The sequence below is a fragment of the Taudactylus pleione genome, unplaced genomic scaffold (genome assembly GCF_031769625.1).
Source record: "Taudactylus pleione unplaced genomic scaffold, aTauple2 ptg000326l, whole genome shotgun sequence".
NCBI lineage: Eukaryota > Metazoa > Chordata > Amphibia > Anura > Myobatrachidae > Taudactylus > Taudactylus pleione.
Window position 1 is genome coordinate 2,850,359 of NW_028284727.1, and position 26,797 is coordinate 2,877,155.

The 26,797-nt window shown below is 42.9% G+C and overlaps 1 protein-coding gene across 1 annotated transcript in view; it reads left to right on the top strand.

Moving 5' to 3' along the window:
- The window catches only part of ENPP3 (ectonucleotide pyrophosphatase/phosphodiesterase 3), a 236,545-nt gene that overhangs the window by 59,718 nt on the left and 150,030 nt on the right, over positions 1-26,797 (top strand). Inside the window, exons 3-4 of the mRNA XM_088443058.1 lie at positions 3,254-3,376; positions 26,493-26,618. Of these exons, the coding sequence (XP_088299184.1) occupies positions 3,254-3,376; positions 26,493-26,618 (249 nt within the window). The remainder of the gene's footprint in view (positions 1-3,253; positions 3,377-26,492; positions 26,619-26,797) is intronic.

Consider the following 26,797-nt stretch of genomic DNA (forward strand, 5'->3'; position numbering starts at 1 on the left):
CGAACACCCTGTAGCCGCCCAGTTACCACTCAGCTGAAGGTGGAGATCAGCTTGAGATCAAAGTTGCATATGCAGACTCCGACGCTTGTGTAGTTGCTAAATAATCAGAAAGTCTGTCCAAAACAGACTTGTGTGCAATTCGGAATCAGGCCAAAAGTGCGTCAAATAGATAAATCATATTAATTTCATTAGTCCAATGTTTAAAATCAGCTTAATTTACTTGCCTAGCTTACTGCGTGGGACATTTTACTTTGACATTTAAATCGAAGCACAATTGCATTGTGTAAGTTGCAATTTAAATATCCTTTGCTGGACTTTTGGATATATTTACTTGCAAACCTGAAAGTTATAAAATATTTTCAACATGGGTTTACCAAGGTGCAAAGTTAGTTGCCTTTTTTTTTTGCTTTGCTACCAAGTCAGAATCAGGCCCACTATACATACTGTATATTGTCATTCAATGGCATGAAATATCCTGAGACTGTCCGATGACAGGAAAATGAGTCCTGCAGCACAAAGAGCAGCGATGACCAATGCTGGGAAAGGATTAGGCTCAGGTGCTGACCCACATTTACACATTATTACTACACTAGTATATTGCAATTCTCTTCACCTCACACCCTACCCCATTACTTACCCGGTCCACAAGATCCTGTAAAAGTATTACAGCAAGTATCGGAGAAATAAGAAAGTCCAAATGTCCAATGTTAATATTAGCTACTATAACTCCCCACATTTTGAGTCTGTAACAACAAGAGAGTGATACAGTACAGTATATACATGGGGACAAAACACAACAAACCAATAGGTTAGCATGCAATGTGACATCATGCATAAGCAATCATGTGCACGGAACAAATCAAAAATATTGATTATGTATACAATGGGATTGTAGTTGCAGGAGGAAATGTGTGATAGATGGAAAACTACTGTGAATGATACTTACAGAAATTATAGCAAGATGCCAAATAAACAAGATGCTGATATGACGTGGCTTACTCCATGTGCTTTCACAACATTTAGCTGTCAAGTGGTGACAGCCCTTGTCCTAAAAGACAAATTAAAAAACTCATTGTTAATGTATCTTGGCTTGTGTTCATAAATATGTTGCAAAACATTGGATGAAGGCCCATTGTTTCTGGCAAGATTTGAGATTAATTTGCAATGCAAACAGAGGGGCGTCCTGAGAAGACTTTGATTGCAATATGACATCTTTAGAAACCCAACAATAATGCATGCTAGCAAGCTGCACTGTATTATAAACCCTGATTTTATAACAAGGTGATTTAGTTGTAGAGTACAGGTGCGAACACATATAAAACTTGTAGCCCGTGTTTGCGCTTCCTTCAAACAAACATGTCAGTGGTTACAATATATTCATGATGTCTTGTGCTAATTTATTGCTAATACATGTGTTGTTGTAAATGTTAATCCTGAAATATGAAATAAAAAAGTTTATTATTTAAGTATAAAGTATATATTGTACAAAAAGGCATGTGTGTAGTTTACTTATATGTGCTGAAAATATCCTGGATAATTATTCAGCCACATAAATTATAGTTTAACCTACCTACTTGAAATACCGATACATTTGTTTGCACATGCATACCTTCCAACATCCTAGTGACTTTAGAACTAAGCCCCATCCCTGAAAAGGGGTGTGGCCTTGTGGCAATGGGTGTGGCTTTTGTGAAATATCTTGTTCACGAGCCATGCCCTCCGTTTTTGTTATGCCGGGGGCATGCCCAGTGCTTTGGGAGCTGCTGGGCATGTCCCCAGTCCCTCTGTCCAATAAAAAGCTACCACACGCATGCACATGGCAGATATTCACTGCTTGCTCTGCTAAGCAGAGAAGTGGGTGTGTGAGGAGGGCTCCCAACTTCCCCCCCAATGTGGGACATTGTGGCCCGGGGTGGGGTCACCAACAGGGCCCAAAAACTGGAACTGTCCCGCCACAAACAAGAAACACCAATTGGAATTAAATTTTTTACCTATTACTTGCAACACAGTTTGCGTTACTTGTAAATGTTCTGAACATCATTCAGCATTAGTTACTGTATTTCTCTGTCAGGGGAAGTGAGAAAGGGAGGACACTCATACCAGAGATATTATGCTGACACCTACATATTGTTATCCCTCAACAAAATTAAAAAGGTTTTTTCTCTATCTGCATACAAAGACATATTATAATTATGGACACATCTGAAAATCAGTGTATAAGTGATTTTACGTTGGCTAACCATAAAGCCTGAAATGTTTTTCATTATTTTATGTTGTCATATATTATTATACATATGTCTTCCATATGTTGGAACATAAAATCTTTGACATATTTAAATACATCAGAGTCTATTTCACGTTAATGTTACTCTATTGAAATTACATTATAGTTACATCTAATGACTATGCAGTCATTATAGTGACTTACAACATCAATATAGTCTACAGTAAAGAGTACATTACACAAAAAGTAAACAATGCTAATTTATTACAGAACAATTTATTTTAATGTACATGTATATCGTATATTGTCAAACCTGCATAGGATTTGCTTTGCCCTATTTGCAGCATGTTATCACTATACATATGTTATTTTGGACACTATTTGATGTAATTAACCAATGAATGTGTGTTTGTTTTCAGAGGCAAACATTTTAACATTTTCCGCTATATTTTGTCTATAGAATGTGGTGTACTATAATTTGTGTAACATAAAACTGACAACTAGTGGCTTCAGCTGGGTACACACCTACCAGACATATCTGCAGACGATGGTTGTTCATACACACTGAACAACTGTCATCTGTCATCTGGCCACGGGTCCCGCTGGCTGTGGGTAGCTTCGCGCCCCCCTCCCCGCAGACTCTGCAGCAAGTGTACGGGCGGTCAGCACAATGAGCAGATATATCTACCATCGGCTGTGCAGCACATCCGATGCGATATGTTTGTGAACTACGTCATTTACAGACATATCGCTGGTACGCACTGGCCGACACACACAATATATATTGGCCGGTTAATTGGTCTGCCAATATATCTGCCGGTGTGTACCCAGCATTAGATTGTGAATTGATGAAAATCAAAATAGTGAATTAATCCATAAGTTCCGTAAGCGACAAAACTATAAATTCATACAATAAATCTGACTTATTGTAATAAAACAGAGAAAGAATAAAACTATATAAGCATCTTTATTTCTTATACAAGATCACCTCTGCTGACTGACTGTAATCTTTGTTCTCTGCTTTCTAAGTGTCATGCAGACAAAGATGCTATGAAACCGACAGTTTAATGGAAAATGATTGCCGCTGTGATTCCCAGTGTGTTAAACAAGGAAATTGTTGTTTCGATTTTGATGATCTATGCGTAAAACCAAGTAAGTATTAGGTTTATTTTTATTTCATCTTCATTGTATTAGGAAGAAAAATAAATCATACCAAGGGGTAAATTTACTAAGGGGTACATTTACTAAAGTGAGAGTTTTTAGACGTAGAGATGTTGCCCATAGCAACCAATCAGATTCTACTTAACATTTAAGTAGCACCTTTTAAAAGATAATAGCTAGAATCTGATTGGTTGCTATGGGCAACATCTTCACTTAAATTTACCCCTAAGTGTCTCTTTTCGAAACTGCCACATCTTCAGCAGCTTCAGCTGCTGAATTTAAATGGGCGATAATATTTGCTCAGTATTTAACAATATTGCCCCTTTAAATCCAGCAGCTAAACCCACTGAAGATGTATTTGCTTTGAAAAATGTAGTTTATAACATTTACAGGTTCAGTTACCCATGTATTTACCGTTCGGGTAAAGCTCCGGGTTTAATCAATCAACAAAGTGAAAGGATAATTAAGTGAAGAGTATATATTTATAGCAACACTTTAAAGGCCGGTACACACTAGGCAATGTCTATTGTGTACCGACCTCGTTAGTGACGGGACCTGGTGGGGTGCCGGCATCGGCAAGTGCATTCGGCAGCATGGCTCTTGCTGACGATGTCGCCCGCCAGACCTGCATGAAAGTCCGACAGACGATGTCACTGACGACGCGCGGGAGCATGCATCATCAGCGACATAGCGGGTACACACTAGATGATGTGCCTAATATGTCATTTCGTCTAGTGTGTACCCGGTGTTACACTCATTGATTGAAATTCACTGCCCTACAGCACTAGAGAATTTGATTTGGAGCTCAGAGTCGAATCTTTTTATTATTTGATCGCCCGAGCTATTCAATTATTAGTACATTTCCCTATGCAGTAAACCCGCGGGTAACGCACGTTACCCCTTAGATTCATGTATAGAATGTAATGCAGTTGTTTCCTTGCAGCTCATGAAAAGATAGGAAAGTAAAACCTGTGTTAAGTGCAATCTCTGGGGCTTAATGCATGGGGGTAGCAACACAATTGAATAGGTCTGGGCTGAGGTTTAGCCTGCGTCTGATTGAAACTGCCCCCAAGGATTTTGTATACCAGAACTGCCACTTAATTTCTTCACTGTAAATAAAGAATTCTAACCACAAAGTATACCTTAGACAGGCTCAGATAGATAAGCACCAGTAGTGTGAAACGGGTTAGGTATATTTTTTTGATATGCCGACATAACATTAGCCATGTTGACATTTATCATATCAACACTGATGTTGACAAAAGTAAAATGTCGACAAAGCGCTCCTACTAGTACATTTGAAGGTGACTGGCTTTGCCAAGAGAAGGCTGAATAAGTTACATACTATAGCAAGGCAGAGAAGCATTATCCACAGAGGTTTAGATGCGCCCAGTTATATATGTGCGCACGCTTTGTGCCATGACATTCCCCGCACCTGCATACGCTTCGCTATGGTGCACACTGCAATCGCATCATGCATTCCTATGGGGGCGTGGTCATGTACACAGTGTGCGAATCCACTCCTGGGCGCGCATCTTGCGCTATGCGTGGCGTGATTCGCCAAGCCAGCATCAACAATATAGCTGGGCATATCTATAGCATTGCATAATAATGTCCTTGATGAGTGTTCTTTAGATTAGAAAGCCATCAAGAGGCTGCACTGACACATCCACAATAAGTAAAAAGTGGGAAAGGCCCAAGCAGCCCAGAGCTTGCATAAAATTTTGTTTTTTACAGTAGCAGAGGTTGCAGAGCTCCTGGCCCTGATATCATAGGTACCCCTATATCTACACCAATTCCAGTACTTTTGTTTGCCAAAAAATTAGTCATGTCATATCCATTTAGATTAGGGGTGAGCGGGTTCGGATTTCTGAAATCCGAACCCCCCCGAGCCCCCCCGATCCGAGTCCGATCCGAATCAGGCTCGACTTTTCCCGCCTGACTCGGATCTGAAATCGAGGCAAAACGTCATCATCCCGCCTTCCGAGTCTCGCGGGTTTTGGATCCTATATAAGGTACCCACGTCGGCGCCATTTTCTCACTCGGCTGTGGACAGTGAAGAGGGAGGGTGGGAGTTAGGGCTGTGTAGTGTAGTGTAGTGTAGTGCTGCTGTTGTCCACTACTTCAAAGTCCATAGGGGCTGGCTGTGTTGTGCTGTGCTGCTGTTGTTAATAGGGGCTGTGTCCACTACTTCAAAGTCCATAGGGGCTGGCTGGACTGTGTTGTGCAGTCAGTTCTCCATAGGGGCTGTGTCCACTCCAAAGTCCTGTGCAGTGTCCCAGTCCTAAAGGAGTGCTGCAGTGTTGTCCAGGGGGTGCTCTGTCCATCAGGGGTGCTCCCCCCAAGTGCTAAAAAAATAATATATTTTCTGTGTTTGTGAATTGTGTGCGCAGTAGCCGCACGTGCATCAACAAAGTAGTGCCAAGCGTGTGCCTGTGTCATAAGTAAAGGGCCGGCTGGCTTGACCGTTAAGGGTGCTGTAACCCCCGAAAGTACACTCCAGTCCAAACCCAAAAAAAAATTATTTTCTGTGTTTGTGAATTGTGTGCGCAGTAGCCGCACGTGCATCAACAAAGTAGTGCCAAGCGTGCGCCTGTGTCATAAGTAAAGGGCCGGCTGGCTTGACCGTTAAGGGTGCTGTAACCCCCGAAAGTACACTCCAGTCCAAACCCAAAAAAAAATTATTTTCTGTGTTTGTGAATTGTGTGCGCAGTAGCCGCACGTGCATCAACAAAGTAGTGCCAAGCGTGCGCCTGTGTCATAAGTAAAGGGCCGGCTGGCTTGACCGTTAAGGGTGCTGTAACCCCCGAAAGTACACTCCAGTCCAAACCAAAAAAAAAATTATTTTCTGTGTTTGTGAATTGTGTGCGCAGTAGCCGCACGTGCATCAACAAAGTAGTGCCAAGCGTGCGCCTGTGTCATAAGTAAAGGGCCGGCTGGCTTGACCGTTAAGGGTGCTGTAACCCCCGAAAGTACACTCCAGTCCAAACCAAAAAAAAAATTATTTTCTGTGTTTGTGAATTGTGTGCGCAGTAGCCGCACGTGCATCAACAAAGTAGTGCCAAGCGTGCGCCTGTGTCATAAGTAAAGGGCCGGCTGGCTTGACCGTTAAGGGTGCTGTAACCCCCGAAAGTACACTCCAGTCCAAACCAAAAAAAAAATTATTTTCTGTGTTTGTGAATTGTGTGCGCAGTAGCCGCACGTGCATCAACAAAGTAGTGCCAAGCGTGCGCCTGTGTCATAAGTAAAGGGCCGGCTGGCTTGACCGTTAAGGGTGCTGTAACCCCCGAAAGTACACTCCAGTCCAAACCAAAAAAAAAATTATTTTCTGTGTTTGTGAATTGTGTGCACTGTGGCTGCACGTGCATCAACAAAGGAGCAGCGCCAAGCGTGCGCCTGTGTCCCATAAGTAAAGAGCCGGCTGGCTCATTTCTTAAAGGGTGGTGTAACCCACAAAGTGCACTACTCTCCAGCAAAAATAAAATAATATTTTCTGTGTTTGTGTGCGCTTTAGCCGCACGTATATATATCAATATAACATAAATGGAGGACCAAACTTTCTCCGATAAAAATAAAATAGGGAAAGATCAAGAACCACTTCCTCCTAGTGCTGTTGCTGCTGCTGGGAGTTGTTCATCATCCCAGAGAGGAAGTAGGAACATCACTACTTTTACTAAACAATTGACCCTCCAACAGTCCCTAGCGATGAGGATGAAGTACGACAGCAGTCATCCTGAAGCAAAACGTATAACTGAGGCCTTGACTGCTATGTTGGTGTTAGACGTGCGTCCGGTATCCGACATTAGTGCAGTGGGATTTAGACAATTGATGGAGGTAGTGTGTCCTCGGTTCCAAATCCCGTCTAGATTCCACCTGCATCCTCAAAGCAGCAGCGACAAGCGTGCGTCTGTCTGTTAAAGGGTGGTGACACCCTCAAAGTGTGCTACACAAACAATTAAAATATTGTTCTTTTTTTTTCTGTCTTTGTGAATTGTGTGGGCTGTAGCCGCACCTGCATCCTTAAAGCAGCAGCGACAAGCGTGCGTCTGTCTGTTAAAGGGTGGTGACACCCTCAAAGTGTGCTACACAAACAATTAAAATATTGTTCTTTTTTTTTCTGTCTTTGTGAATTGTGTGGGCTGTAGCCGCACCTGCATCCTTAAAGCAGCAGCGACAAGCGTGCGTCTGTCTGTTAAAGGGTGGTGACACCCTCAAAGTGTGCTACACAAACAATTAAAATATTGTTCTTTTTTTTTGGTCTTTGTGAAATGTGTGGGCTGTAGCCGCACCTGCATCCTTAAAGCAGCAGCGACAAGCGTGCGTCTGTCTGTTAAAGGGTGGTGTAACTCTCAAAGTGCTCCAAAAAATAAAAAACTATTTTTTTAATGTGTTTGTGACTTGTGTGCGATGTAGCCGCACCTGCATCCTTAAAGCAGCAGCGACAAGCGTGCATCTGTCTGTTAAAGGGTGGTGACACCCTCAAAGTGTGCTCCACAAACAATAAAAATATTCTTCTTTTTTCTGTCTATGTGAATTGTGTGGGCTGTAGCCGCACCTGCATCCTTAAAGCAGCAGCGACAAGCGTGCGTCTGTCTGTTAAAGGGTGGTGACACCCTCAAAGTGTTCTACACAAACAATTAAAATATTGTTCTTTTTTTTCGGTCTTTGTGAAATGTGTGGGCTGTAGCCGCACCTGCATCCTTAAAGCAGCAGCGACAAGCGTGCGTCTGTCTGTTAAAGGGTGGTGTAACTCTCAAAGTGTTCCAAAAAATAAAAAACTATTTTTTTAATGTGTTTGTGACTTGTGTGCGATGTAGCCACACTTGCATCCTCAAAGCAGCAGCGACAAGCGTGCGTCTGTCTGTTAAAGGGTGGTGACACCCTCAAAGTGTGCTACACAAACAATTAAAATATTGTTCTTTTTTTTTCTGTCTATGTGAATTGTGTGGGCTGTAGCCGCACCTGCATCCTTAAAGCAGCAGCGACAAGCGTGCGTCTGTCTGTTAAAGGGTGGTGACACCTCAAAGTGTTCTTCACAAACAATTAAAATATTGTTCTTTTTTTTTTGGTCTTTGTGAAATGTGTGGGCTGTAGCCGCACCTGCATCCTTAAAGCAGCAGCGACAAGCGTGCGTCTGTCTGTTAAAGGGTGGTGACACCTCAAAGTGTTCTACACAAACAATTAAAATATTCTTCTTCTTTTTTCTGTCTTTGTGAATTGTGTGGGCTGTAGCCGCACTTGCATCCTCAAAGCAGCAGCGACAAGCGTGCGTCTGTCTGTTAAAGGGTGGTGACACCCTCAAAGTGTTCTACACAAACAATTAAAATATTGTTCTTTTTTTTTGGTCTTTGTGAAATGTGTGGGCTGTAGCCGCACCTGCATCCTTAAAGCAGCAGCGACAAGCGTGCGTCTGTCTGTTAAAGGGTGGTGTAACTCTCAAAGTGCTCCAAAAAATAAAAAACGATTTTTTTAATGTGTTTGTGACTTGTGTGCGATGTAGCCGCACCTGCATCCTTAAAGCAGCAGCGACAAGCGTGCATCTGTCTGTTAAAGGGTGGTGACACCCTCAAAGTGTGCTCCACAAACAATAAAAATATTCTTCTTTTTTCTGTCTATGTGAATTGTGTGGGCTGTAGCCGCACCTGCATCCTTAAAGCAGCAGCGACAAGCGTGCGTCTGTCTGTTAAAGGGTGGTGACACCCTCAAAGTGTTCTACACAAACAATTAAAATATTGTTCTTTTTTTTTCGGTCTTTGTGAAATGTGTGGGCTGTAGCCGCACCTGCATCCTTAAAGCAGCAGCGACAAGCGTGCGTCTGTCTGTTAAAGGGTGGTGTAACTCTCAAAGTGTTCCAAAAAATAAAAAACTATTTTTTTAATGTGTTTGTGACTTGTGTGCGATGTAGCCACACTTGCATCCTCAAAGCAGCAGCGACAAGCGTGCGTCTGTCTGTTAAAGGGTGGTGACACCCTCAAAGTGTGCTACACAAACAATTAAAATATTGTTCTTTTTTTTTTCTGTCTATGTGAATTGTGTGGGCTGTAGCCGCACCTGCATCCTTAAAGCAGCAGCGACAAGCGTGCGTCTGTCTGTTAAAGGGTGGTGACACCTCAAAGTGTGCTACACAAACAATTAAAATATTGTTCTTTTTTTTTCTGTCTTTGTGAATTGTGTGGGCTGTAGCCGCACCTGCATCCTTAAAGCAGCAGCGACAAGCGTGCGTCTGTCTGTTAAAGGGTGGTGACACCCTCAAAGTGTGCTACACAAACAATTAAAATATTGTTCTTTTTTTTTTGGTCTTTGTGAAATGTGTGGGCTGTAGCCGCACCTGCATCCTCAAAGCAGCAGCGACAAGCGTGCGTCTGTCTGTTAAAGGGTGGTGACACCCTCAAAGTGTTCTACACAAACAATTAAAATATTGTTCTTTTTTTTTCGGTCTTTGTGAAATGTGTGGGCTGTAGCCGCACCTGCATCCTTAAAGCAGCAGCGACAAGCGTGCGTCTGTCTGTTAAAGGGTGGTGTAACTCTCAAAGTGCTCCAAAAAATAAAAAACTATTTTTTTAATGTGTTTGTGACTTGTGTGCGATGTAGCCGCACCTGCATCCTTAAAGCAGCAGCGACAAGCGTGCATCTGTCTGTTAAAGGGTGGTGACACCCTCAAAGTGTGCTCCACAAACAATAAAAATATTCTTCTTTTTTCTGTCTATGTGAATTGTGTGGGCTGTAGCCGCACCTGCATCCTTAAAGCAGCAGCGACAAGCGTGCGTCTGTCTGTTAAAGGGTGGTGACACCCTCAAAGTGTTCTACACAAACAATTAAAATATTGTTCTTTTTTTTTTGGTCTTTGTGAAATGTGTGGGCTGTAGCCGCACCTGCATCCTTAAAGCAGCAGCGACAAGCGTGCGTCTGTCTGTTAAAGGGTGGTGTAACTCTCAAAGTGTTCCAAAAAATAAAAAACTATTTTTTTAATGTGTTTGTGACTTGTGTGCGATGTAGCCACACTTGCATCCTCAAAGCAGCAGCGACAAGCGTGCGTCTGTCTGTTAAAGGGTGGTGACACCCTCAAAGTGTGCTACACAAACAATTAAAATATTGTTCTTTTTTTTTCTGTCTATGTGAATTGTGTGGGCTGTAGCCGCACCTGCATCCTTAAAGCAGCAGCGACAAGCGTGCGTCTGTCTGTTAAAGGGTGGTGACACCTCAAAGTGTTCTTCACAAACAATTAAAATATTGTTCTTTTTTTTTTGGTCTTTGTGAAATGTGTGGGCTGTAGCCGCACCTGCATCCTTAAAGCAGCAGCGACAAGCGTGCGTCTGTCTGTTAAAGGGTGGTGACACCTCAAAGTGTTCTACACAAACAATTAAAATATTCTTCTTCTTTTTTCTGTCTTTGTGAATTGTGTGGGCTGTAGCCGCACTTGCATCCTCAAAGCAGCAGCGACAAGCGTGCGTCTGTCTGTTAAAGGGTGGTGTAACCCTCAAAGTGTGCTCCACAAACAATAAAAATATTCTTTTTTTTTTCTGTCTTTGTGAATTGTGTGGGCTGTAGCCGCACTTGAATCCTCAAAGCAGCAGCGACAAGCGTGCGTCTGTCTGTTAAAGGATTACAACGGTGACAGCATCCAAGTAGGCATGTCAGACAGTCCGTACCTGTACTGGCAGGAAAAAGAAGCAATTTGGAGGTCCCTGTACAAACTGGCTCTATTTTACCTGAGTTGCCCCCCCTCCAGTGTGTACTCCGAAAGAGTGTTTAGTGCAGCCGGGAACCTTGTCAGCGAAAGGCGTAGGAGGTTGCTTCCACAAAATGTGGAGAAGATGATGTTCATAAAATGAATTATCAACTCTTCCAGGGAGACCAGCCTCCAAACGTACAGAGGGACCTGTGGTTCCAGCAGGGACGAATTAATACTCTGCGAGGATGAGGATGTACACACTGAAGAGGGTGAGGAATCGGTGGATGAGGAGGATGAGGATGACATCTTGCCTCCGTAGAGCCAGTTTGTGCAGGGACAGATAAATTGCCAGCTTGTTTTGTGGGGGCCCAAACGAACCAATCATTTCAGCCACAGTTGTGTGGCAGACCCTGGCGCTGAAATGATTGGTTTGTTAAAGTGTGCATGTCCTGTTTATACAACATAAGGGTGGGTGGGAGGGCCCAAGGACAATTCCATCTTGCACCTCTTTTTTTTCTTTGCATTATGTACAGTTTGGGGCCTAGTTTTTCAATGCCATCCTGTCTGCCACTGCAGTTTCACGCCTAGATGGGTCACGTGTTTGTGCCGCCCACTTGTGTCGCTTAGCATAGTCATCCAGCTACCTCGGTGCAACCTTTTGGACATAAAAACACTATTGTGAGGTGTGAGGTATTCAGAATAGACTGGAAATGAGTGGAAATTAAGGTTATTGAGGTTAATAATAGCATAGGAGCAGAAAAACCTACAAATTCTGTGATTTTAGCTGTTTTTATGCTTTTTTTCAAAAAAATACAGATCCAAAACACAAAACCCAGAACCCAAAACACGCAAGGGTGGTTTTGGCAAAACCAATCCAGATCCAAAACACGAAGAAAGATCCAGATCCAAAACCAAAACACAAAACACGAAAAGTGGCCGGTGCACACCCCTAATTTAGATATAAGTGATAGTCCATATGGTTTTTATATTCCTATTAGGCACACAATACATGAAGATTTTTAGTACTATCAGAGGAGGCCTCAGTGACTTTTGCATTTATGCAGTGCAGTGACATCACAATTCTATGTATACCTGTATAAAGGACCAAATCCATGATAATTTACCCGAGTCTTAGGCAGTGTGACTTTGTACTCGCTATGCAGACTTCTAATGTCTACATAAAATAATGACTTTACAACTTATTTTGTAACACAGGGAACAGTTATTTAAGTGTGTGAAGAATAATATTCACCATGTAATAATAATACATTTTATTGATTATATGAGTGGTGGTTTTTGAAAGCTCTCAGGGATTACAGATATTTTATTTAATTGCACAATCATAGAAGGTTACTGCACTCACCCCTATATGTGTTCTGCGTATGTGTGGGTAGGGAGGGTCTGAGTGTAGTCTTAGTTAAATATACATAAATACAGTGTTGACCTTTGGTACATAAAAATATCATAAACAGGATGGGTATCTGTCACAATTGCTTCTCATATGTATCTAATTCTAGTTTTGGTGTAAATAACAATTTAATGGTTAATCACAGTGTTAACCTCTGACACAAATAAACATAAATACATATCATATACAATTGTGAATTGATAATCAACCGACATATGTCACAATTCTGTATAGGTGGGTGGAGATATAATATAGGTACAGGATAAAATAGTATCAGTTAGCATGCAATTCGTCAGTGATGACAAATTAATTATGCATAGGTGGATATATTGTCACTTGAATAACCAGATATATAGTCCGTATAGGTGTCGCTACGGTGTAGCTTCGGTACACTGTGTATATATTGATGGAAGTCTGTATCAGGGAGCGGCATCCCATTCTACTGCTATCGTTAACAGTCTGAGACTGGTACTAGGAGATGGGGGATGTAAAGCGGCTTCAGAAACCCAAAGCAATACCTCAGTCTTTTGTTGTAGTAGCGCTATGTCAGCGGTTCTGTGCTGTGGTTGGAGTTGTCATTGGCTGCCCTTGCAGGGGATGCTGCAGATTGCGTACCTTGCTTTGGCGGACCATTGGGCATTGACTTCTGTAGGGGGCCTGCTGGTCGAATCAGTGTTGCCATGGGTCGCCCTTGTGGAGAGATAACCATGGGTTCCTTTTCCTTCCTCTCCCCATGTTCAGCTTACTGTCTCCGCTGGTGGTGCTGGCTTGCTCTAGTCATGTGACATGGCTGTTGGGGGTTTAGCTGGAGGTATGCTGTCACCACAGAGAGTATTGGTTTGTTTGTACAGTGCTTCCAAACGCATTTCAGCCAATTGGTCTTCCTCTGGGGGTATGGATAGATGGTGTGTCTTGATTAGCTGGTTAAATGAGTATGCTGGGTCCATCCTTCCTTTCTGTTTGGACCTTCTTGGTTGTAGAGTGTAACTGGATTGGTGGAGGCATTTGTCATTCATTGTTCCAGAGGCTGGGTTGAACCTTTTTCTGGTCTGAGTGTGGTTTGGTGGCCATTGTATAGAAGTCTGTGATAGATCTTTTAGCATACTTGGTACAGTTCTAATGTTCATCCTAAAAGGGGTTAAACAGCCACCTTTAAAGGGCCAAACAGGGTATGTGTACTTGTATCATATACATTAGTGACACATAATTGTTACATTATATACATTGTACATATTTTGTTGTGGTCTGTACGAGTATACCGTTCTATAGTAGCAGGTACATTCAGGGAGTATTGTGGATCTTTGAATTATAGATCTCCTTATTGGGAGTGGATACTAGCTTATTGCGTGATAACACTGAATGACGCACAAAGGGGGATGTTGCTCGGTATTCAGGTGGTCTGTCTTATTTACAGATGATGGTTTTAATATCATTGTCCAAATTCAGACCCTTTGGGGCTAGTGTATCTAATTGGATAATACATCTTAATTCTTCTTTATTAATAAGCTGGGTGTAGTCACCCCATCTCCATATTTGTCTAACTTCCTTTAGTCCAAAAAAAACAGTGATTTAGGTTTGCAGTCATGGTATTTTTTATAGTGTGCTGAGAGTGGGTGGTCTTCCATTCCTTTTTCCAGAATTACTATGGCGACAACACCTCATCAGTAGGGTAAAACTAACCTGTCTCACGACGGTCTAAACCCAGCTCACGTTCCCTATTAGTTCTTCCATTCCTTTTTGTTTGTTTCGTATATGTTCACATATACGCATTTTCAAGTGGCCTGATTGTTCTGCCCACATAAAACTTAGGGCAGGAACATTCTAATACATACACCACCCCCTTGATGTGGCATGTAATCTTATCCTTTATTTTGAAGGTGACTTTATTACCGGGGAGGTGATTGATTTCGTGACTCTTTGCCCTGTGGTTTTACATGCTTTGCATGTTCCACAGTGGTAGAATCCTCCTGTTATTGTAGTATTTGTTTGTAATGTGGTTTGGACTTGGATGCTCGGAGGGATGTGATTGTTTACTAGTTTCATCTTTAAATCTGATGCTTTTCAGAAAATCACTTTGGGTTTTGGTGGGAGGATTTCTGCTAGAGTTTCATCCTGGAGTAGGATGTGCCAGTGTTTGTTGATGATGTGTTTGTTCTGGTTTGTTTGTTGGTTGTATTGAGTGATGAAACTGACACTGGTGTTCGTATATGTGGTTGCTTTTATGGAGTTATATTGTAGAAGTGGTGTCCTCTTTCCTTGTCTGACAGATGCTCTGGCTTTTGTTACTAAATCTCTATTGTATTTGTTTTATATGAATTGCACTTGTAGGGTTTCTCCTTGTGTGTGTCGAAATCACTTATTTTGGAACAGTTGTGTCTCAGCCTTTTGAATTGTCCAAGTGGCACTTCCTGCAGCCAATTGGGGTGATGCCCGCTTGATGCTAAGATAAGACTATTGACATCCACTGTTTTGAGGAAGGTGTTGGTGTGAATGTGACCTTATCCTGGCTCTCATATGGCAAAGTGAGAGTCTGACATGGTGATTAGATTTAGGCAGAGGTTCCCAAATGCGGACCTCAAGGCTCCACAACAGTTCATGTTTTAGAGATATCCATGGTTAAGCACAGGTAATTAAATCAAATTGACTGAGGTACTAATTAAATCACCTGTGCTCAGCAATGGATATCTCTAAAACCTGAACTGTTGGGGAGCCTTGAGGACAGTGATTGGGAACCTCTGGATTAAGGAATTCTACTTTAAATTAACTGTAGTGTGAAGTGAATATGAGGTTGTTGTTGATGTAGGAAAGAAATTGGTTGAGAGAGTCTTCATTTCCGTTCCAGATGAAGAATATGTCATCTATGAACCAGAGGACGAGGTTTCACGTCAAGTTCATTATGGGACCAGATGGAGTTGTTTTTCCATGCGCTCATGAAGAGATTTGTGTAACTTTGCGCAAACCTCATCCCCATAGTGGTTCCGGTGGTATATAGGTAGTGTGTTCTGTTGAACCATACATAGTTATGGGTGAGGATGAAATGGATACAGTCTGTGATGAAGTTATTCTGTGTGCTGGTCATGCTTAGATCTTCGTTCAGGTGATTATGGATACTTGTTATGCCTTGTTCATGATTTATGACTGAATAGAGTGATGTAGCATCACTTGTAACCAACTAGTAGCTGTTATCCCATTGTATGGTCTGTAATTTGATCAGGATGTCTGTTGTGTCTTTTATGTATGACTTTTGTATCTTCTCATTTGGTTGTAGGAATGTGTCCACATAGTGGGAGAGGTTTGAGGTTAAGGAATTTATGCCTGAGATTATCGGTCTGCCTGGCAGATGTGTAAGGGTTTCTATGTACCTTTAGCTATGTAGTATAACACGGGGATTATGGGGTGTTTTACATCAAGGTATGCATGTTCCTGGGTGGTGAGAATGCCTTTATTGAGACCTTATTGTAGTAGCATTTGTAGTGTAACTTTTCCTTTGCTCTGGTGAGGTTTGTTTTGTTATGTTTGCTGGCTTGGTTGTCATGAAGTTTTGCTAGCTCCCGTTCCAGTATGCTAGTAAAGGTACTGATGTGGCTTGGTGTAGCTTGGGTAGAATTATGACTGTGGTTTTCTTTCTTCTTGGGGATGTGTTTGTGGTTGATGTACTTGTGGTTCGTTGTTCCACCCTAATTCTAATGATAATCTAGCTAGGTCTTCATGGTGTGTTTCTTCTTCTATGTCCTCGATGCCATAGGTGGAAAAAGGTGTATCGTATCTTCGTATCGTATCAGTACTTCAGAGTTTGAGTCTTGTGGTGATGGTGGCTGTGTTAGTTACTGTTCTGATTTGTTGGAATGTAGCTTTGACATATATTGTTGATATGTCAGATGAAGACTTTTGTATATGGGGGTTATGGTCTTTTGTTTACTTGTGGAGGGGGGAGAACAAAAAAGCAAGAATACAAACACACGCTTAATGTTACAAAAAGAACAAGGAATATTCAATCTGCGCTCTACTCTACTAAACAAAGATCACATCAGCCTCCTTGATAAGGGACTGAAATGTGCACCAACTGGCCATATGGGCAAATTTGAAATTTATCTAGACAATCACAAATTTACCTCCAAACTTACTTTGAAAAAATACTTCCAACAAACCCCATTACCACAACACAAACCCCTAGATGAAGATAACTATAAGCACATTAACCACAAACTACAATCACAATTCTACCCAAGCTACATAATGGGGAACAATATCAGCACCTTTATTAGCATACTGGGACAGGACCTATCAAAACTTCATGATAACCAAGCCACAAATTAAAACAATAGTGATACCTCTTGTGCTTCATTAATTGGACCTGGAATGAATGTATCACACAATTCAAGTATTTATATATAAATGTATGCTTTATTTAAATAATTATATAAAAAAATCAAGGATGCTTCCAGAAAAAAAGTGTGTAAAATTATTTTATCTAATACCGGTACATAGACAAATAACATAGACAAACAAATAAAGGTAAAAACAATACATACACAGTGCAATCCCTACTGTAGTATCCAAAGATTTCACAATGTCCTCTATGAAAGTCTGCCCAATCTTAAGGGTAGAATTAACATCAGCACAAAAGAATAGACCAGGAGGACAGATTGCATGGATGGAGAAGGTGCTGCTGTCATGCATACTCCAACCACAACCATCAACCCTTTTGATATATGGAAGGAATACCAGCAGTGGTGTATCTATAATGGGTGCAGTGTGTGTGGGTCACACGGGCCCCCGGGTCCAGGGGGCCCCGCACTGCACACACTGCACCCATATTTTTTTTAAACTTACCTGTCCGAGGTCCCGCGTCGGGTGTCACTGCTGCTCAAAACAATGGAAAAATGGCCGCCGCTGCCATTTTCCGGTGTTCTGCACATGCGCAGTAGACTCTGGGCACTAGAGTGTGCCAGGAGTCTACTGCGCATGCACAGAATGCTGGAAAATGGCCGCCGAGGCCATTGATCCGGCGTTCTGCGCATGCGCACTAGACTCCGGGCACACTCTAGTGCCCGGAGTCTACTAATGCTCCGGTGGCTGGCCAGCCGCGTCAGTCGGCTGCCAGTCACCAGGGAGAGAGGAGGGGGCCCTGCACGAGGAGTGCACATGGGCCCCCTCCTCTCTTAAAACACCCCTGACTACCAGCATATCCACTTTAAGGAATATAAGTGATCTGAGGCTCACCCTGTAAGAATGGGATAGATACCATGTAAGAAAATAGATTTGCCCTATTACAGATGGTAGAAAACATCCCCGAAATGGGTGGGAATCATCCTGCGGTTTGGCAGGTGGAAATTACATTATCATCGCCGCGCGGAAGTGACCACGCGGTAGCCAGATGGGAGCTACACAGGCAACATAACAAGCAAGTGGATATACAAGAAGCAGGAGGAAGACACACTCGCCATCTTGATGAAGCCCGGTACTCAGGTGAAACGCGTTGATAGCGAGGTAAGGTGGCATTATTGACGTGCATGTTGCATCACTTACCCCTGCAGTTTGCCGGCAAATTACCTCCATTCTTCCTACTCACTTCTTTTGGACGGAGAGGACATTGTGAAGTCTTTGGATACTCATCCAGATTAACACCACACCTGTAAGGTCATGGAGAAACCATTGGATATTGACTCCAATGTGTCAAATTGAGGTGTTTCAATTGGTGAAAATACACCATATTAACAGGACTACTACCTTTTTATTACAAAGAGGACAGAGTAAAGAGCTCAGCAGCGTATCTCTCCTCCTTATAAATCTTTATCAAGACTTTATAGGGATTGCACTGTGTATATATTGTTTTTACCTTATTTGTTTATCTATGTTATTTGTCTACGTACCGGTATTAGCCAAACTAATATTGCACACTTTTTTTCTGGAAGTATCCTTGATATTTTTATATACTTATTTAAATAAAGCATACATTTATATATAAATACTTGAATTGTGTGATACATTAATTCCAGGTCCAATTAGCAGATTGCCAGAGGTACCACTATTGTTTTAATTTGAACCCTATACAGAGAAGGTGAATACCTGATAACCTCAAAGACAGCATCCCTAGCGGACCAAGTAAGTCTGTCTTTAGCGCAGCCCTCATACATATTAAACTATAACCAAGCCAGGAAACATAACAAAACAAACCTCACTAGAGCAGAATCAAAGGTACTTAAGGATCTCCAGGAAAATAACCATATTGTGATAAAGCCAGCAGACAAGGTAGGGGGGATAGTGCTATTGAACAAAAAAAGACTACATTGACAAAGCACATAGACTACTAAATGACAATACCACATACAAACCACTCAAACAGGATCCCACGGAAAGTTCCAATAAAAACTACAAATGCTACTAAAAGAAGGTCTCAATAAAGGCATTCTCGCCACCCAGAAACATGCATACCTTGATGTAAAACACCCCATAATCCCTGTGTTCTACTACCTACTTAAGGTATATAAAAACACCACACATCCACTAGGCAGATCAAACCTCTCCCACTATGTGGACACATTCCTACAACCATACATGAAGATATAAAAGTCATACATAAAAGACACAAAGACATCCTAATCAAATGACATAATATATAATGGGATAACAACTACTGGTTGGAAACACGTGAAGTTACATCACTCTATTCAGTCATAAATCAGGAACAAGGCATAACAAGTATCCATAATCACCTGAATGAAGATCCAAGCATGACCAGCACACAGAATGACTTCATCACAGGCTGTATCCGTTTCATCCTCATCCATAACTATGTATGTTTCAACAACACACACTATCTGCAGACCACTGGAACTGCTATGGGGACGAGGTTTGCGCAAAGTTACACAAATCTCTTCATGAGCACATGGGATAATAACTACATCTGGTCCCATAACGAACTTGGCACAAACCTCGTCCTCTATGTGAGGTTCATAGATGATGTGTTCTTCATCTGGAACAAAAATGAAGAATCTATCAACCAATTACTTTCCTACATCAACAACAACCTGAACAACCTCATATTCACCTCACACTATAGTAAATCCTTGATCAGAACATTTTACATTGAAAACGGTCGCATTCACACCAACACCTTACACCAAACAGTGGACGTCAATATTGTCATCTTAGCATCAAGCTGGTATCATTCCAATTGGCTGCAGAATGTGCCACTGGACAATTCAAAAGACTGAGATGCAACTGTTCCAAAATAAGTGATTTCTACACACAAAGGGAAACCCTACAAGCACAATTCATCTAAAAAAAATATAACAGAGATTTAGGAACAAAAGCCAGAGTATCTGTCAGACAATGTGAGCGGACACCACTTCTACAATATAACCCAATAACAGATACGAACACCAGTGTCAGTTTCATCACTCAATACAACCAACAAGCAAACCAGATCAAACGCATCATCAACAAGCACTGGCACATCCTACTCCAAGATGAAACTCTAGCATAAATCCTCCCACCAAAACTCAAAGTGATTAGCACCAGATTTAAAGATGAAACTTGTAAAAATCACATCCCCCGAGCATCCAAGTCCAAACCACATTACAAATAAATACTACAATAACGGAGGAATCTACCACTGTGGAACATGCAAAGCATATAAAACCAAAAGGCAAAGACGCACCAAACCTACTTAATCAATTACCTCCCCGGTAATAAAGTCACCTTCAAAACAAAGGAAAAGATTACATGCCACAGGAAGGGAGTGGTATATGCATTAGAAAGTCCCTGCCCTAAATTGTATGTGGGCAGAACAATCAGACCACTTGAAAATGCGTATATGTGAACATATATGAAAAATACAAAAAGGAAAGGAAGACCACTGTTACGATCCTCTAGCAATTGCTAGGACCGAGATGGAGGTTTGGAGATACGTGGCACATTGAAGAACAAACACAAGAAATATAGTTAAATCATGGCAGTTTACTAAATAAATTATATGATGGACCAGTGAAAACACAACATGTCAATGGTGCAATAAGGAGCTGAAACCATAGGACAGTCTGTATAACCTGCAGGGCTCTGTAGACGACGATGCTTGAACCGTGGTATAGAAGCAGGATAGCTGTATGGCATGGAGGGCTTAGTAGACAGCAATGCTTGAACCGTGGTGTTGAAGCAGGATAGCTGTATGACCTGGAGGCTCTGTAGACAGCGATGCTTGAACCGCGGTATAGAAGCAGGATAGCTGTATGGCCTGGAGGGCTCTGTAGACAGCGATGCTTGAACCGTGGTATAGAAGCAGGATAGCTGCATGGCCTGGAGGCTCTGTAGATAGCGATGCTTGAACCGTGGTAAAGAAGAAGGATAGCTGTATGGTCTGGAGGGCCCTGGAGACAGCGTTGCTTGGACCCAGGGTACTTGGGTCACTTAAAAGCCGGTGAGTAGAATACACGCAGCATGTAGAAAATATAGCTGGAAGTCTGGATGCACAGAGAGCAGCTTGCATAACCAAAAGTTCCACATGAAAACTCTATAGCCGACAAGGCGACGACAGTCCCGGAAGTTCAAATAGGATCAGCTGCCAATCAGGCAACACTAGGAGGAAACTTGTGAAATCCTCTGACGTCTGGGTCTCCTAGCAACTGGCAACCTAGAAGCATGGTCAGGAGCAGGAGGAATACTGGCAGAAGACAAGTCCTGGACTGGACTTGTAACAACCACCCACTCTCAGCACACTATAAGAAATACCATGACTGCAAACCCAAATCACTGAATTTTTTGGGACAAAAAAAAGTTAGACAAAGAGGGGGTGATTACACCCAGCTTATTAATAAAGGAGAATTAAGATGCATTATCCAATTAGATACACTAGCCCCAAAGGGTCTGAATTTGGACAATGAGATTAGATCCATCATCTGTAAATAAGACAGACCACCTGAATACCGAGCAACATCCCCCTTTGTGCATCTTTACAGTGTTATCATGCAATTCACTCCAAATATGGAGATCTATAATTCAATGATCCACAATACTCCCTGAATGAAACTGCTATTATAGAATGCTGTACCCATATAGTGCCTCATTCAGAGTCGCTCACTAGATGCGATCGCTCGCCCCCAGCGTATGCAAATTTGTCAAAGTGACGCCACTGGGAAGCAATCGCTCGCCAAGGCATAAGCACGCCCACCATGTCTTAGCGAGTGGCCAGCATACGCCCAGTCGCACAGGCAGAGCCGCTCACCAGCACACGTCATCTCCAGGAAGTGTATTAAAACATTGGTACATCGAGGACAATCGGAAGCGATCGCAGCGCTTGTGGTTGCCTTACCCTACCGCAAGCACTGCGATGACCACAGTGTAAAAAACAGGCATGTGACATGTGCTATGACGCTGCATGTTAATTATGCACGCCTCTAAAACGGTGTTGAAACACCCAGGCACACCTGCGTTCGCACCTCCACTCCCCCCGTTATTAGTGTCCTGCCCCTGTTACCACCCACAAACGGCCTCTCCTGTCACTCATTTCACTGGGCTATCTTTGCTGGGTGAACGAGCAGCCTGCGATCGCACAGAGTAGTTCGCACATGAGCAGAACAAAGCTTACGCGTACGCAAACCATCGGGCCACTTCCGAGCGCACAGCACTAGCAAGAGACTCTGAATGAGGTCCATAGACCACAACAAAATATGTATAATGTATATATTGTTACAATTATGTGTCACTAATGTATATGATACAACTACAAATACCCTGATAGGCCCTTCAAAGATGGCCGTTTAACCCCATGACCATTAGAACTATACTAAGTATGCTATAAGATTTATCACAGACTTCTATAAAATGGTCACCAAACCACACCCAGACCAGAGAAAGTTTCAACTCAGCCTCTGGAACAATGAATGACAAATGCCTCCACCAATCCAGTTACACTCTACAACCAAGAAGGTCCAAACAGAAAGGAAGGATGGACCCAGCATACTCATTTAACCAGCTAATCAAGACACACCATCTATCCACACCTCAAGAGGAAGACCAATAGGCTGAAACGCATTGGGAAGCACTGTACAAACAAACCAATACTCTCTGCGGCAACAGCATACCTCCAGCTAAACCTCCCACAATTATGTCACGTGAGCGGGGCAAGCCAGCACCACCAGTGGAGACAGTAAGCTGAACATTGGGAGAGGAAGGAAAAGGAACCCCGTGGTTATCTCTCCACAAGCGTGACCCGCGGCAACACTGATCTGACCAGCAGGCCCCCTACAGAGGTTCATGCCCAACGGTCCGCCCCAGCGAGGTACGCCATCTGCAACGGAAGTTGGTGACAACTCCAACCACATTACTGAACTGCTGACATAGCGCTACTACAACAAAAGACTGAGGTACCAAAGCTACACCTATACGGATTATATATCTGGTTATTCAAGTGACAATATATCCACCTATGTATAATTATTTTCTCATCACTGCCAAATTGCATGCTAACTGATACTGTTTAATCCTGTACCTATATTATATCTCCACCCACCTCTACAGAATTGTGACATATATCAGTTGATTATCAATTTATCATTGTATATGATATGTTTTTGTTTCCTTGTGTCAGAGGTTAACACTGTAATTAACCATTAAATTGTTATTTACACCAAAACTAGAATTAGAGTCTTCTTAGATACATATGAGAAGCAATTGTGACAGATACCCATCCTGTTTATGATATTTTTATGTACCAAAGGTCAACACTGTATTTATGTATATTTAACTAAGACTAAACTCAGACCCTCCCTACCCACACATACGCAGAACACATATAGGGGTGAGTGCAGTAACCTTCTATGATTGTGCAATTAAATAAAATATCTGTAATCCCTGAGAGCTTTCAAAAACCACCACTCATATAATCAATAAAATGTATTATTATTACATGGTGAATATTATTCTTCACACACTTAAATAACTGTTCCCTGTGTTACAAAATAAGTTGTAAGGTCATTATTTTATGTAGACATTAGAAGTCTGCATAGCGAGTACAAAGTCACACTGCCTAAGACTCGGGTAAATTATCATGGGTTTGGTCCTTTATACAGGTATACATAGAATTGTGATGTCACTGCACTGCATAGATGCAAAAGTCACTGAGGCCTCCTCTGATAGTACTAAAAATCTTCATGTATTGTGTGCCTAATAGGAATATAAAAACCGTATGGACTATCACTTATATCTAAATGGATATGACATGACTAATTTTTTGGCAAACAAAAGTACTGGAATTGGTGTAGATATAGGAGTACCTATGATATCAGGGCCAGGAGCTCTGCAACCTCTGCTACTGTAAAAAACTAAATTTTATGCAAGCTCTGGGCTGCTTGGGCCTTTCCCACTTTTTACTTATTGTGGATGTGTCAGTGCAGCCTCTTGATGGCTTTCTAATCTAAAGAACACTCATCAAGGACATTATTATGCAATGCTATAGATATGCCCAGCTATATTGTTGATGCTGGCTTGGCGAATCACGCCACACATAGCGCAAGATGTGCGCCCAGGAGTGGATTCGCACACTGTGTACATGACCACGCCCCCATAGGAATGCATGATGCGATTGCAGTGTGCACCATAGCGAAGCGTATGCAGGTGCGGGGAATTTCATGGCACAAAGCATGCGCACATTTGTGGCGGGATCAGCTACAATATAACAGGGCGCATCTAAACCTCTGTGGATAATGCTTCTCTGCCTTGCTATAGTATGTAACTTATTCAGCCTTCTCTTGGCAAAGCCAGTCACCTTCAAATGTACTAGTATGGTATTTTTACTCAGTATGGAGATCAGTAGTGTTAGTGACCCCCTCCCCCTTCTTCCTCCTTCAAGTATTAGAGGTTAACACTGTAATTAACCATTAAATTGTTGTTTACACCAAAACTAGAATTAGAGTCTTCTTAGATACATATGAGAAGCAATTGTGACAGATACAGATCCTATATATGATTGTGACAGATACAGATCCTATATATGAAATTTTTGTGTACCAAAGGTCAACACTGTATAGGGGTGAGCGCGGTAACCTTCTGTTATTATCAGAGGCCTTAGGCACCTCTTATCCACCTGCGGAACACCCAGAGGCAGATTTAGACCTCATGGGGCCCTAAGCAAGATATCAGTTTGGGGCCCTACTGCCTAAACAGCATGCAATTTTACACACACACTGCCCCATAGCCGCACACACACTGCCCCATAGCCACACACACACACACTGCCCCATAGCCGCACACACACACTGCCCCATCGTCATACACACACACTGCTCTTACAGCCGCACACACACACACACTGCCCCATCGTCATACACACACACTGCCCCATAGCCGCACACACACACACTGCCCTCAAAGCCGCACACACACACACACTGCCCTCATAGCCGCACACGCACACACACTGCCTTCATAGCCCCACATGCACACACACTGCCCCCATAGCTGCACACACACACTGCCCCCATAGCCGCACACACACGCACTGCCCTCATAGCCCCACATGCACACACACTGCCCCCATAGCCGCACACACACGCACTGCCCTCATAGCCACACACACACACACTGCCCACTAGTCGCACACACACACACTGCCCTCATAGCCGCACATACACACACACACTGCCCTCATAGCCCCACACGCACACACACTGCCCCATAGTCGTACACGCACTGCCCTCATAGCCGCACACACACACTGCCCTCATAGCCGCACACACACACTGCCCTTATAGCCGCACACACACACACACACTGCCCCATAGCCGCACACACGCACTGCTGCCATCATAGCCGCACACAAACACTGCCCCCATATCCGCACACACACTGCCCCCATATCCGCACACACACTGCCCCCATAGCCGCACACACACACTGCCCCCACAGCCGCACGCACACACACTGCTCTTATAGCTGCGCGCACACACGGCCCCCATAGCCGCACATACTGCTATTATAGCCGCACACACACACTGCCCTCACAGCCGCACACACACACTGCCCTCATAGCCGCATACACACACACTGCCCTCATAGCCCCACATGCACACACACTGCCCCCATAGCCGCACACACACACTGCTCTCATAGCCGCACACACACCCACTGCTCTCATACAAATACACACTGCCCCCATAGCCGCATATATACACATACATGTACTGACACACACACTTATTGACACCACTTACTGACACACACTTACTGACACTACCAAGTGGCTGACACACACTTATTGACACTGACATTCATTTATTATACATTCACACAGCACAAGATAGTCTTTATTTGCTTGCAGCAAACACCTGCGCCACCCCTCCCCCACATCCTGCAGAGATTATAGCAGGAGGGTGATAGAAAAATCAAACACCCCCTCTCCCCTGTGGACTATAGCAGGTGCAGTTGGACAATTCCCTCCCCCCCCCCAATCCACAGCACCATAGTATGTGGCCCAACAGTCAATGGCACTCTCCTTCTATTACACTCTCTCCAAATGTCAGCATGGAGGGCACCTCAGGCTCTTCTAGGCTCCGCTCCTCTCTCTGCGTGTGACTTTACTGGTCACATGCAGCACAGCAGAGCAGGGGAGACTAGAGAAGTGCAGAGACACAGAGCAGCACCCGGCAGCTGTCCAATCAATGTGCTGACAGTCTGCCGGGCAAAACAATAATATAACATGCCTCCGTTCTACAGCCCTGTCTGCGGGCCCCCAGGGACCCGTCGGGCCCTAAGCAGCCACGTGGGTTGCCTAATGGTAAATCCGCTACTGGGAACACCCCGTTACAAATAGATTCATCCAGTGCACAAGGAAACAAAGCAAGTTTAATTGCACAATCATTCAGTCATGCAAACATCTCATTAATCTGACAAGACTTTTCTCAATCCAGAAATTAAACGTTCAGAGCACTTGTTGAACAAATCTGCGTTTGTAGTCACCAACATATTGTTTTTGGCTGATTTCTTACTATACTGTGTAAAATATGAGTGTCAGCTGTGTTACTATATTCCAGGCAAGGAGTGGACATGTAGCAGGCTGCGCTGCGGAGAGAAGGAGATTCCAGAACGCCTTTGCTCATGCTCAGATGACTGCTTAACAAAAAGAGATTGCTGTACAGATTACAACACTGTTTGTAAAGGTAAGATTTCACGTAAAAGACAAAAGATGTCTATAATGCCAGAGAAGGCATAGCACTCCAAAATAAGGAAATACCAAATAGTTTTTTGTTGTGTAGGCTTACAGAATATTAGCCATGATATAAACAAGGTTTCATCCATCCACAGGCTCTGGCTTTATGGGGTCAATTTATTTAGAAGA